Genomic DNA, 15,322 nt, shown 5'->3' on the forward strand with positions numbered 1-15,322 from the left:
GTACGTTGCAGGGCTGCTGGTTGGCTGAAAGTCTTGCGAAGTGACGAGTTCATGCTGCTGTGTCCCAAGTGATCCATCCTGTGAAAGTTATGTCTGTAATTTATTTGACATAGAGGATATATATATATATGTGAAAGTGAACATGCACTTATACCAGTCATTAGTAAAAGTCCTTATTTATTTTCATCCTTGAAATTCCTTGAATAACTAGTAAACTGCATTTTATTTAGGGGTCTTCTTTATCTCTACCAGTACTGAATCACACAGAAACTTACAAAAAATCTCCTTAAAGCAAATGCCTGTATATAATTCCAAAATCAAAATCTTCAGGTATACTTTAATGATAAATACACAAAAGAATGATTTACCATAAGATAGATATTTACAATTAATAGCAAATAAAACCTAAGAACAAGCAATAACTTATAAATAAAATAGTATTTACAAATCTATATGCTAGGAATGGGACAAGCTTATACACAGCTGAGCAAATAACCACATAATAACATAAGTGAATGAAAATAATAACAATAATGACAACTGTGAAAAAAAGGAGCATTACGTAAAATTATTTTGTACAGAAGGAAGCAAGAGAATTAGAAGAAAAGAAAAAGCTTAAAGAGTTTAAAAAGCTTAAGCTAATACAAGCATAGTATCAGTGCCATTGGTTAGGTTGACAAAAGAGATTTAAAGGAGTTTTATGTCCATGCATTTCAGCCATTTTTATGTTTATAAGAGATTTAACGTCATTCGTACTTTCAGTCTTACCAACTTTGTGATTTGGATTAAATTTTAAGTTCATCAATTGTGCCTTTAAAAAAAATTGGCAGACATGGAATAACTTCTTACATAAAAAAGGGTGACCCTATACAATACTCCAGCCTTCAGTCACAGATCTGCATTTCAAAAATCTAATAATCATTTGCAGAGAGAAATCTGCAACATTTTGGCATCCTATAAAAACTACTTTGTGATTGTTGCTTTTCTCTTTCTATAATGCAATTAACTGAAAAAGTGAAATATATATATACAAAATAATAAATATGAATATGGCTAAGTATACACATATATATATACATATATATATATATATATATATATATATATATATATATATATATATATATATATATACACACAACATATATATACACACACATACATATATGTGTATGTGTGTGTATATATATATATATATATATATATATATATATATATATATATATATATATATGTATATATATATATATATATATATATATATATATATATGTATATATATATATATATATATATATATATATATATATACATATATACATATATACATATATATGTATATAAATATATAAAACTAAAAATGAATGCCTTTGTTTTTATGCCTCATTATACATCCTTTTTACAAATACTACTACACTCAGCTTCTATTTACTTTGGCAATCAAAGCTGACTCTTATAAACTGCACTAAAATAGGGAAAGTAACAATAAAGCTAGACATGTAGCAAGGAGAGGGAACTGATCAACAAAATTCTTCAATTATAAAATGAAGGAAAAAGGGGAAAAAATATTCTGATATCAATAATATACTGATCTCCTGTTACTGAACATGCATCTAACTACAAGTGTGCCTCATTTTGTCAATCAATTCCCACAGTCTAATACAGATCGGGGGGAGGGGACGACAAAACATTCAACTCATGTACTTACATCATTGATCCAAATACACAAGGTATGGTTTATCTGGAGTTCTTGTATAAACTCCAAGGGATGCTGGGAACTGCTTCTAATGAGTTAGTCTTACTATAATAAATTATGCACCTCATCATCACTGAGTGTATTCTACTGTTAAGTATCTTAAAATTAATGACCATAGGTTTGTACATTATCAAAATTGGCTTTTTCTTTTTCTTTGGTGTCTTTTTTTTTGTGGCTTTTCATTAACCAACGTGACTATATCATATACGAAAAAGACAAGGTGAAGCAATCTTTCAGTGTTAAAAATTGCATCTCTGATTAAAACACAAAAGAAAAGGAAATAAAAATAAAATATACATTATCACAAGTGAAGAACAAAAAAGCAAATCTAGTTCAAGGTAGAAAGTCACTCATGGTCAAATGAACCTTATTGATACATCTAATGATGTGTTGCAGATCAACATCCAGCGGTTCATTCCTAGTTATTCCCATGCAGTGAAGCCAGGCATTGACAGTCCTCATTACCCTTACACATCAGCTGGTAAAGGATTAAGGGACTTCGACTTTTATTTCATCCTCTGTCAGTGAAGCAATCTGAGGATTCTAAGGAAAATCTTCAGATTTTTAATGCAGCAAATTCAGACTTACTTATTTATATATATGTTTTTGGCTTTAATGTTAATGGTTTTCTCTTTTCTCATCTTCATTTGCCTGACTAAATCTGCTCTAAGGACATTTTCATTGTTAGTGCGTTAATAGATGAAGTATGACTAGTTGCATCTATTCACTTCATTTTCATGCAATGATTAAATGTCTTTGATGAAACAATAACAATACATTTCCCTCCATGTGTACCATGTCAAGGCTTTTGGATTTTTTTTCTTTCACATTTACTATTTAAAAATGAAAGCATTTCAGGTCTCATGCTAAAGATTTCCCTGGAACTATAACAGATTACTAACAACTATTTTTGCAGACTTGTGTCAGATACTATCTGAATCACATTTCCCTATCTTAAAGCTATGTGCATTTTTAAAATACGTCCCTATTCACATTCTTTTACTAAAATATGCAAAATATGTATGAAAAATATATGAATTTCCAAATTCAAGTACACAACATAGAGCCAGTTTGGCCAGCTGTCAATCTCTTATATTTTTGTCAAAAATCAACTTTTTTGTAAGATTACCTATACAATTATAACTTGCATGCCTGAGGCATTATTTCTCTCTTCATAAATCCGGTGATCTTTTGTGCTTCAATGATAGATCTCATTAATCTATGCCATCATACTAATTTATACATAAATATCTACTAGTCTGTATAGAATTCTGATATATATATAGAGTACTAAGGTAAGAAAAAAAAAAAATATATATATATATCTAAAATATATACATAAAAAAAATATATATATCAAATATAAGAGAGAGAGAGAGAGAGAGAGAGAGAGAGAGAGAGAGAGAGAGAGAGAGAGAGAGAGAGAGAGAGAGAGAGAGAGAGAGAGAGAGAGAGAGAGAGAGAGAAAAGTATTTAAGTAAAAGACAGTGATAGAATGTCAACACAATATTACGCAGTATGCAAAAACAGTGTTCCACTAGCCATTACAATAGAGACAAATGTAAACAAAAACTAAAAATACTGCATCTAAACTGCCATACAGAAAGTCTACAAGAAGCTACTTATTATGTGACATGCAAGAAGGGAGTGTTTATATGCTAATACATGTTTCTGCTTGGTTAGTGTTTTAAACCATGTATGAAATTAAATTGTATTAATTGAGGGTGAACACAACAAGGTATTTCTATTCATGGCTAAGCTTTGGCATGACACATTGACTGTGGTATTTAGAACTATCATTATGTCTAAATAAGGTTTAATAAATGATCTAGAACCACAAGCTTTACTGAGTAAGACATAAAAACATAGTGATCATGATGAAATTATTAGCACATATGCTTTCATTTCAATAGTAAATTCCACATTCCAAAATATCTGTGACACTGGTATGTGAATATAAACCAAAAACCAAATGCATTTTCATTCTCTCACAAGAGTGCAGTGCCAAGCAAAAATTCATATGGAGGGAAGTGTATGATTTTTCTTTTTTCTTTTTTAATCAGACAATGGAAGTCCCATATTCCCTCTTCATACAGGGAATAGCTCTACCCACACAGAAGCAAAATTACAATAAATGTAGCTGTTTCAAATTCATAAAGTTTTGGGAGTGGCAAAATAACTTCCAAGATAACAAAGCTTTTTGAAACAGCCAAAACTCTCTAGCAATCAGGATACTAGGATGGTAAAAAAATAAAAAAAATAAAAAACGAGAGAACAGCAAATTTCTTTTTCTCCTTCAAGCACAATCCCAGTCCAATCTATTTAGCAACTCATCCCCATAAAAGATACACATACAAAAAGGCAAGAAAAAAATCACCAACTTTATTTATTCATCATATTTTTATATACAAACATCAAGTCCTCAAAGATCAGGATACTTAATTTCCCTTGGAAGCAGCCGTACACTCACTCTGTATGTTATATAGGCATACACATACTCAAGGAGAGCCTTTTCTATCACACAACATGATGATATCTAGAGCAAGGCTTTTTAAAAAGATTTAAAAGCGGTCTCTTACAATGATCTTCCACCGTGAAGTATACTGCACTGCTTCCCTTTATAATATAGCATATGAGGCTGTTGTTCTTGGCATAATCTTTGGGACCATACTTACTACAACACCAGCAGCATGGGCAACATTCAGCCACACTTTGTCTTGTCCCTCCATAGAAGGGGTAATAAGCCGAAGCCTGTGACCAGAACAGAGGGTGAGCATTGCAGAGGTTTACTGTGGTATGTTGCTTTCCGTTCAAGGAAAGAGGGAGAGAGGGGGGGGAGAGGGAGGCTCGATGCCTGAGTTCTGTGACTGAGCTTTGCCTCTGTTCTGTTGTCACACATTTTTCCTTGGCATTAACAATTGCAATTCTGTATTTAAGTTTCTATTGTACAGTTTGATAAAATGCTACATCTTACATAAAAGAAATGTCATCACAAAACTCAAAAGTTAAGAGCAAAATATAGCAAAACTTAAGTACAGTTTTATTTCTTAATACTCGGATCTTTTATTTTCAAACCATGATTTACTTACAATACTATTCAGATGTCAAGAAAATACCAAAAAATATGAATGGGGGAACTATAAGCTGCTTCAAGATTCAGCATGAATTCTGGTGAAACTTTTAGCATTAAAAAGAGTAATCTGTAAATATTTGATTCACAAGGATGAATAACTTGCAAAATTAAAAAAATAAAAATAGTCTTTGTAATTCTTTAAAAGTCCTGTAGAATGCTTGATGCAGTGGCAGACAATCTTGAGATAAGAAATGGTCTATGGTTAGATTTAATATTTATAATTCATGAGCTCTTATCTAAAACAATGATGATGAGCCCCAGTGACATAACAAAGACTCTTACTACATTCATTTATAGATTAACCTTTCTATAAGTCAATTTTCACATTATTGTCACCGATACAATCACGGTCAGATCTAAGGGAGGGTTCCCTCTTTCAATATATGGCACAAGATATGAATTTGATTATGAACATCTGAACAAAATCCTCCTACTAGTAACAACAGGTTTTCCTGACCTCCAAGGAGAGCAGAATATTTTACACAGGCATTTGCTTGACAAATTGGAAATAAAGACTTGATGCCAAAACATGGCAGTACGAGGGATCTTTCCTCCCCATTTTTATCATGGATTAATAACATTTTTCTTCTATACTTTCCCTTGCATATAAATATTGAGAATGAGAAGTCATAATAGCTTTAGTCATACGAAGGCTTATTCCAATTTATATTTATATACTTCAGATGTTTTTTTTGTTTTTGTTTTTTGTTTTTTTGGTTTTCTTTCTCTTTTTAGATATCAAAATTATGAGCGTTACCCAAGAGATTTAAAAGAGTACCTTGAAGTGAATTGTGAAGTGTCCAGGTCACCCCCAAACTATCTGTAAAAGTTATCAATAAGGATTAGACTACGCTAAATTACTAGTGGAATTTTCGAAAGGTGAGAGGAGAGATCCAGTGTGGAATCACGGCAATATCTGCACCAGCCATGAAGACTTTGTATTAAAAAATCATTTTTTAAAACTTTTTTTTTGTTTTTTTTTTGTTTTTTTTTAGGTATATATCTCTTCCATCATGAACACTTCATAAGCTAACCATTTCACTAACTTATCACCAGTTTTTTTTTTTAAACAAATGTTCTACAAACACTTTTCCTCCAGATAAAATCCTCTATTGTATCACCTCCACCAATATCTTCCATCACCTTCAACACCTTGTAAATCAATTCCTCCACCATTAATCCACATGCAGGCCTAGGAAATCTTCCACCCCATCATCAGATACTTACACATTCTTTGTCTGCTCCTTCTGATATGCAATGGGGGACTGAATAGCCTTGAGGAAGTCCTTCTGCGTCTGGAGGAGGTGTCGGATCTGTGAGACCCATTGGTTTCTGTTATCTTCAGAGGCTCCCTGGCACACAAACGCCAAATGGGGTTTTCTCGGGTCAGTAGACTGCAACGTGAACTTGAGGGGGTCACCGTCGTCGGCCTTCTCCACTAAACTCATTTTGTTGACCTATAATGGAATATTGGTTACCTGCTTTTCTCAGTTCTACATCATATCAGTGTGTGTGTGTGTGTGTGTGTATGTGTGTGTGTGTGTGTGTGTGTGTGTGTGTGTGTGTGTGTGTGTGTGTGTGTGTGTGTGTGTGTGTGTGTGTGTGTGTGTGTGTCTTAAATAAAAATAAATAAGTAAATAAATAAATATATATGGATTTATTATGCAATAAGGTTACTCATTTTTATTCATACTTTTTTTTTTTACACTTAATAAAATTAATCATGTCAAACCATTCTCATATTAAGATATGAAAATTCTCTGAAGGCTCAACACAATGTCTCCCACAAAAGCTTGTTTACCTCACCAAAACCATACCTGTAAATGACTCTTGTATGCATATACTGGATTTGAGAATTGGTTCTTCTTGCGTCCACTCTCTGAGAATATAATGGACTGCTCAAACAAAAATACCATGAGTTCCTTTCCTCGGAAATTGTGAGCAGAGGGGCCCTCACAAGACATCAGGGGTCCATATAACAGGAGCTTGCCTTGAGCCATGATCTTTCCCTGTCATGTGTTAGAAAATAAATCAAAAGTAATATAGTGGTGCTTTGCAAAATACATAGGTAGCTGTGGCTACCATCACTAGTTCATATATTCAAGGCTTACATTCACCTAGGCATATACATTTTAACTATCTTAAATGAAAATTCTCATCAATTGTATTTTTTATTTTAATATCCATATACTAAGCAAACACACACAAACTCTCAAGCACACAATAAACAGCATTACTTTCCAAAACCAAAACTCCCCAAGCCATGTAATATATCAAGAAATGCTCCTCTCCCTCTCCAACAGGTAGACTCACATCAAAGCCCTGTAATCTCCCTACATTCATCATGTCATTGGCTGCTTTTGGCACAACAATCATGATGTTCAGAGCCTTCTTGATGGTCTCTGCCTCCTGGTGGAGACCTGCTCTATCTGTATGCTTGTGGATATCCCTCAAGAGCAGCTGGTATTTCATTAACCGCTGAACTGGCTTGATCAGGAGGTCAGGGAGTTGCAGCTTATGTCCTAACTTTTGTCTCAGTTCCTGGAAAAGTTTGAAGTATGCAAGAATAAATTTTCCCATAACAAAAGAGAACTCCCTTAGAAAAGTCTCAATAGCACAATGTTGCATCAATGTTGACAAAAAAAAAAAAAAAACTTTTCTGATAGATTCCAGAATCTTGTTTCAGTGATATTCTAATTATAGTTTAAATTATATCCTTACTTCAAAGTAAGTTGAATGTTCTGAGACAATATATTCTGAAGTTGGTTTGTTTTGGCAGTATTTAACGTATATTTGAAGCCTCTTTTCACTTCGTTGAAATGCGGGTCCAATTTCTTCAGGGTGTTCTAAGCAGCGTTCAATATTCTTCATGAAGAAACTGTAATATGGACAACAGATTAAAAAATGATTGCAATAAAAAACAAAAATCTGCATTACCTATAGCATATGAAAAAAGAATGGAGAGAAGGTATAAGCCCATAATACAATGACTATATTGTTTTTATCAAAAGCACAGGACAGAAAAAAAAGGTCAACTCACTCTCTATGCCATTCATAAATAGCCTCAAGGTTCCCAAACACCATCTTGTCCTTTCCATCCTTGAGGTCGTCTGGCATCTTCATTTCCGAGTCAGGATTGCGCATTTCTGTGATATAACCTTCTACTACATCTGCCAAGTCTCTAACATAAAGCCGTTCCGTTTCCACAAGTTCAGCAATTACAAACTGTCGCTTACGGAGTTCTCGTTGTTCCTTGGTCATATCACTATCTCCTGAAATATTTGGAGTGTGTTCATGTTGAGTAATGAAATGCCTTTGCAAGTTTTGCTTGTGTTCATCTATAATTATGACTTGTTTCATTACAGCCTCACCATATCTATAAACTGAATTTTAGTTAAAATGTCTACAGTCATAGGATAACCTCTAAATTTGTACATTTAAAATCATAAATTAAAATATAATGAAAAGAAAAAGATAATCTATAGAAAATGTATGAGAAATGACCTACAGCCATCCTAGTCTACTTTACCTGGACTAGAATCTTGTACATTAAAGGAATCAGGTAATGCCGAGGCCCCAAGGTCTCCATCGTCTGACAGTGGTAGTTCTGGGTTCAAAATGCCAGCAGCTGTTGGCAGGGGTGACGAAGCCTCATCTCCTGAGCAGCCGTCACCCGACGTCCGCCATTCTTTCAATCTTTCACTCGTTTCTGAATGTTGCTCCTGTTGGAAGAAGTAGTGGTTTAATAGCCATCCCATTCCCTTTTATGGATCTATTTTTCTTAAATTTCTTCAGTCTGACATCCTCATGCCTTTGTTATTTCATTTCAGTTATCAAAACCTGTATCCAATTTCTTTCATCAAGCTTTCATCATCAATCCTTTAGCAAAGTCATCAACACATTATCATTTTTTGTCTCTTGCAATCAACACCATTGTTATCTGTTAATAATAAAGGTGTAATCAACCCGGTCCTTTAAGGAAAGCATTTAGTATAGAATAACAGCTGTATCAAAAGATGAATATTAAATATGTGGCTACTAAGTGACCTACGCATAAAAAAAAGAAATGTAAGATGGTGTAAAGGACAAATAAAAAGAAAAAGAAAAGAAAAAAACAATAATAATAATAATAGAACAAAAATAATAATAAGATAAAAATAAATAAATAAATAAAATATAAAGGTATCCTTCTACCACAGCTTACTTGCCTTCACATTGTGTTTATCATATGTTGAATGCCAAGAAGAAATTTTACGTTCTCTGTCAAACTTTCCGCTATGTTTACGTGTCTCAATCTTTCCTTTCTCAAGGGCTTTTGTGACAGATAAATCCCTTAGTGCTACATCTGAGAAATGCCTCCGGCACCATCGCACGGTTTTATTAACCCCTTTCCCTAGGGATTGGGACAAAGCCCTCATCAGTTTGGGAGGGGCCAGAGTGCCCTCTCGCGTATCTCCAGCGTGGTCTGCCTTGGCCTCCATCATGCATCTTTATAGAATTTTCTGATCAACAGTAATTTCAAGTCTATGTCTGAAGTTTTCAAAATACATACAGAACTTAAAAACTGTGTTTACTGTATATACATATACACTATGTTTGTATGTGTATATGTAAAAGCATGCATGCGTGCATGTGTACAAAAACAAACACACATGATACGCATACTTACATGAACACACAATTTCTTTACTAATTACATATTTTCATGTTCATATATATAAACATGAAATCCATGAAATCCATAGTAATTAGCGAGACCAATATAAAGGATTACGTAGTGTTAATTATACATGGCTATAAAAACGTTTCTCTCTTTCTTTTTGGATTTGGTTACAAAAATAGATATCGATAACTAATATGAATCAACAAAACATCTTTACTTGAAATGCTCTTGAAATAACAAACTACTAAAGAGACCATTAATAGACTTTAAACTGATCTATCAATAAAACTGCAGCTGAATTGCAATAAGCAGTTTTTCAGTTTTAATAATACAATAATACAAGGTTTAGATCAACTTTTCTTCTTTTTCTACAAGGTTTTTGTTTTAATGCCAATGAAGAATTCAAATTATTATGTAGTTCTGCACAAACCATGCACACATATTCACAACTGCACTTACATCTCTGCTACATATGCATGCACATACAACCATACATGTGCACACAAGCACCCATGCACACATACACACATACACACATACATACACACATATACCAATACTAACCACAAATACAGTAAAAAAAAAAAAAATAATATTACTAAAAAAAACAGCAAAATGTCCTGTTATATTCCTTTTATGAAACATAAAGAGATATGGCACTAAACACTATCTTTTCTTCCACAATGAAAAAGAGAGCGCCAAAATGACCTCCCTAGAATGTGAACCAATCGATCACTGTCCCTCACTCCACCAAGATAACCCTGGGTCTAAAACTCAACATTCTTTTTATCTTTCAGCAAAACACACTTACTCTCTGATAACACACCCACATACCATATTTGCTTTTATGAACTAACTCTCCTTATCTATCTACCATAACTTAAATGTACACACATGTGCAAGAAAATAAAATGGAGAGAGAGGAAAAAAAAAAAAAAAAAAAAAAAAAATACATATATGTATATATTTTATATAACAGATCTAAAACATTAATTATATATTCATGATTTGGCAACTCCTTGATAAGTAAAATTTCAATGGGTGTGATAGTGGCCTATCTGATCCCATGTTATCTAAAGTCATTAAATGCTAAACATTGCTTTTTATCATTAAAGTAGACAGACACCGACACACCCACATTCATGCACATGCACACACACATGCACACGCACACGCACACACACACACGCACACGCACACACACACACTACTCACCCACCCTATACGGAAACATACACTAAAAAAAATACCCTACAACACAGACTGAAAAATATCATAAAATACAAAATATTCATCTTCAAAAAAGATATGTACAAACAAAACAAGAATAAGAAAAAAGGGACAAAATCTGGTAAGACTATGAATACGATGGAAGTCCAATAAATCAACATCAAATATAAAAATGGCAGTCACAGGAAAATAATCAACAAAATGAAGGACGTAAATAAAATAAAATATTTTGGGGAAAAGAGTTCCACGTCTGTAAACAAAAGAGAAATCTATGTAAGTTGAATGTCCCCCTATAGAAGGAAATCCTGTTCTTGCCATGTTGTCGGTCAGTTTCTTCTCTCAACTGCAACGACTGTGCAAACCAGGATATCAAAAAAGGGACCTCCATTAATATAATCTCCTGAGTTACTACTTTTTCAATGATAATGTTAATGATATTAATAAATGGAACATTCATTCACAACATGCTTGTTCAGTTGCCCAAAATATCTGTGTACACATTGCCAACATACAGCACAACCACATCTGCTCATACCATGTATGTAAATAGGACAGGCTAGGAACTAAACAAGACTTTGTGCCAATAATGGTAGTAATAATAAAAAACAATAATAATGACAACTAATATTAACAAAAGTGAGTGAGTGTGCATCACTCCACAGAGTAGATAGATAGACAGATAGACAGATAGACAGATAGGTAGATAGGTAGGTAGGTAAGTAGGTAGGGAGAGGGAAAGGTAGAGGTAGAGGGAGAGGGAGGGAAGGGAAGGGAGAGAGAGGAAAAAGAGACAGAGCAGAGAGGAGAGAGGAGAGAGGAGAGAGGAGAGAGGAGAGAGAGAGGAGAGAGGAGGGAGAGAGGGGAGGGAGGGAGGGAGGGAGGGAGGGAGGGAGGGAGGGAGGAAGGGAGGGAGAGAGGGAGAGAGGGAGAGAGGGAGGGAGAGAGAGAGAGAGAGGGGAAAAAGAGAGAGAGGAAAAAGAGAGAGAGGAAAAAGAGAGAGGAGAGGAGTGTGTACATGCGTTCGTGCGTGTGTGTGTGTGTGTGTGTGTGTGCGCGTGTCTCTCTCTATTACTGTGTATTTACACAATTGCCAGAAATCATTCTTACACATTTAACATTCATTAACATACTCTTGCATACATACATGCACACAATGTGTATGTACCCTAGTGCCTGCATGCCTGTGCACATGCAAACATGACTATGCATATGAGTCAGAGCTCATGAGTAAATCGTCTCTAAAGGAAGAAGTATAGCATATACCTGTAATCATAATACAAAAGTCAATTAATGTACAACAAAGACAAGCATGTGAACAAATAAGAGCAGCAACAATGATCTACTGAAGAACAAAATCTAAACATGGTCATACAGCTGTATGGTTATTATGTTATACAGACTGCAGTGCAAAACCAAGCTGGCACATGATTCTAACTTGTTTCTAAATGTGCCAAGACAAATATCAGAGAGGGGGGGAAAAAAAAGAGAGAAAAACTGCAGTCACTGAATATTACCAAATAATCTGAAACCGAGATCACAAGGCTATGTTTGGTCCATTCAATTATAAAACTGTGAAGAGAAAAATATAAGTGGTGAGCTCATGCATGTGTGCAAACTACAGCTACATGAGGGCTGACACGATCACAACCCTCGCTTGGAAAGAGGCCTCTCCTGAACAACATTAAAATCATAATGCACTGGACTATGCTCTTGGTTAGCTACTTGTTGCAAAAGTGACCATGCACAACTCTCTGCCGCATGCACACTCCTGATGGGCCTCGACTCTCACCATCTTTTCTTTTACAATGTTCTCTATTTCTGTGGCCAGGTCCGTGGTGCTGCCCTCCGCCGCTTTCAGGGACACACTTGAAGACTGTGGAGGAAGACGTTGTGTAAAGCACCCACACCCTCAAGCAAGAATGCCAACTTGCATTTCCACAGGCACTGCAAGCCCAAACACTCCTTCCCGCTTAAGCGATGCATCAGCATTGTCAATCATTTGCCACCATCACCACCAATCCTTTGTCCTGACCTTCATTATCATCATCACCTGGGTTGCATATCAACCAGGAATTCAGTTATTCTACTGTGCAGCATAAACAATCACCCATCGTAATATATCACATCTGGTGACAGTGACCATCAAATTTGTATTACGTATAAAAATGACACTATAATCCACAGAGTATACAGATAAACCACTGTTCTTTGTACTAAGAAATGCAACCACAACCTCAGCTCTCAAAATAACCTTGCCATGAATCCACTCCTATAGTTCAAACACATCAACACTGAGAGAAACCATATCAAATGCTTGTGGAATGTTTTGCAGCATCATTAATCTATCCATATATGCAACTTCAACTGGCATGCAGGATGATCTCACTGATCATCCTGTACTTTCCAAACATAAGCAGAACACTGACTTATGATAACCATGGTTCTCCAAGTCTATATCAGTCAGTGAAAATTATCTATATTTATTTGCTTTGTTTAATTTTTTACCCATTTATTAATTATAATGAAAATTTCATTATTCATTCCTTTAATCATATATCACAGTAACATTGATAAAATTTCAAAGCAGGCTTATTGACTGCCACTCAATCCCACTTTTATAATATTGAAATATTAACATAAAATGGAAAGTCCATTTTTTTTTACAATTATACATCCATCAATGTATCTATCTTAAAAACAGTGAATGAACTGAAGTGTTCTGAATACAAACAACTTATTCACTTGTATTATAATGAATCAAATTCTTTTCCTTTGTCTTCCTGCCCTTTCCCTTGATATTCAGTACTCCCCCTTCGTTGTCATACTTTATCACACTCCAAGTAGAGAACAATGCCTCTTGGTTAAAGAAATTAAGCCATACTATCCTTCAGCTATCTACCATTCTGACAGAACAGTACCTTTGACATTAACCTGTGCTTCAGGGAAAAAAAAAAAAAAAAAAAAAAAAAAATCATATCCATATTCTGGGTACAATCAAATACACAAACTGTAAACAGAATTCCAAAAATGCATACATTGTTAAACAACATCCTTTACCCTTTTTAACATTAAACAAGACACCTGACTGAAAGCCTCTAGCTATCAATGAGATGGCTTCTTATCCCCTCAGCATATGAAACAAAAGAGAGTACACATATCAATACACTTACCCTGTTGGTGACATCGGGTAAGATGTTGTCTAGTGGAGAGTGAGGTGGACCTGAGGCTGCTGTGTTGGCACCGGGTGCCACCTGGGCAGCCACGGCAGTCATTGGCTGGTTCATCACCTTCATGGGAGGAGGAAGCTCAACCTCCAGTTCTCCTTCTTCTCCATTCTCTACGGACACCGACCTGCTGGTGCCTGGCGCTCCACCTGAGAAGGCAAAAGGAATCTAACTGTTAATACAACTTCAATGTGTCTCTGGTAAATGAAGGATATAGAATTACTTAATGAATGTTCCCTACTTGATGCCTCTTCTATACTAGCATGTCTAACTTTTTCATAGTTCCTCACACTTAATGACAAATTAATTGATATGGGATATTCTAAAGCCAGTCAGTTTGCAACATTCTACCACTATTCATTATTCAATTATCAATTATTAAATTCCAGACATAAAAATCTTTTTACATCTATTTTTCCTTGAGGAACTGCCTCTACTCTTCATAATGACAACTCCAAAAGCTTTATTCATAATTATTTCAATAAATAATCCATTTCTATCTTATTACATACACTATAAAATAAAATTATTACATCTGGGGTAACTAACCATACAGGTGAAAGCTGTTCTAAATTTCTTATGATAAAAAATAAACATAAAAATAGTAATCTAAAACAAAATCTATTTATCTAATATAGAGAAAACTTTCACAACCAAAGAGCCTTTATCATATCATATAATTCTCCAATGGGTCCTCAGGCTCTTGAAAGACCTGACTTACAACAAACAATATTAATCATATAACATTAGATTCACTTTTCCCTTTCCCCTCTCAACTGTAGAACATTTGTGACTGTGTGTATCACCAAATAAAAAGCAGTTTATCTTTAATTACCTCATCATGAGCAATTATGCATAATACAGTAACAATTCTTGAAATCTCCCTTTGTAGAACCCAATTACAAACAGCTATGCTACGATAATACTCTATAAAGGAGACATAAAATGTTGTGAACCAGAAGGTTTTACCATAATTTAGAATTCTCCAAAGGAGACAAGACTGGCACAAGTGACAAGGCTAATTACAAAATGCCTGCAAATGTAAAAGGTGCAGGAACAGGACCAGTTCCAACAGCCGAGTTACAAGCAGAACAGAGACTCGCCTGGATGAGCTGAGAGAGGAGGCACACGGGCCGCGGGGACGACCACCTCCGTCTCCTCCTCCGACTGACTCTGGCCCCCCACTTTGTTTCCCATGTCGCCGCCTCCGCCCACCTGAAACAAAACAATATGTCTTTATACTATTGCAAAATAATCATATGAAATTTCTCTCACATACATCTGGTGTATTTGGGGTATAATTAGTTTTACCCTAT

At 34.8% G+C, this 15,322-nt stretch overlaps 1 protein-coding gene across 3 annotated transcripts in view; it reads right to left on the bottom strand.

The window, feature by feature from the left end:
• LOC125031061 (triple functional domain protein-like) overlaps positions 1 to 15,262 on the bottom strand; it is a 24,261-nt gene extending 8,999 nt beyond the window's left edge. The window contains exons 1-10 of one of the 3 annotated variants that reach the window (XM_047621516.1): positions 15,110 to 15,262; positions 13,953 to 14,155; positions 12,572 to 12,655; positions 8,419 to 8,611; positions 7,930 to 8,161; positions 7,611 to 7,767; positions 7,203 to 7,430; positions 6,707 to 6,898; positions 6,117 to 6,346; positions 1 to 78 (exon numbers count right to left, since the gene is read on the bottom strand). The exon at positions 1 to 78 is cut by the window's left edge and continues 45 nt beyond it. In XM_047621516.1, the coding sequence (XP_047477472.1) occupies positions 1 to 78; positions 6,117 to 6,346; positions 6,707 to 6,898; positions 7,203 to 7,430; positions 7,611 to 7,767; positions 7,930 to 8,161; positions 8,419 to 8,611; positions 12,572 to 12,655; positions 13,953 to 14,155; positions 15,110 to 15,203 (1,691 nt within the window). In that variant the 5' untranslated portion in view covers positions 15,204 to 15,262. Of the gene's footprint in view, positions 79 to 6,116; positions 6,347 to 6,706; positions 6,899 to 7,202; positions 7,431 to 7,610; positions 7,768 to 7,929; positions 8,162 to 8,418; positions 8,612 to 9,097; positions 9,498 to 12,571; positions 12,656 to 13,952; positions 14,156 to 15,109 lie in introns of those variants that run through there. The other 2 variants (XM_047621517.1, XM_047621518.1) reach the window with 2 other exon arrangements.
• Between the last annotated feature and the right edge of the window lie 60 nt (positions 15,263 to 15,322).

This window comes from Penaeus chinensis, chromosome 12, assembly GCF_019202785.1.
Source record: "Penaeus chinensis breed Huanghai No. 1 chromosome 12, ASM1920278v2, whole genome shotgun sequence".
Lineage (NCBI taxonomy): Eukaryota > Metazoa > Arthropoda > Malacostraca > Decapoda > Penaeidae > Penaeus > Penaeus chinensis.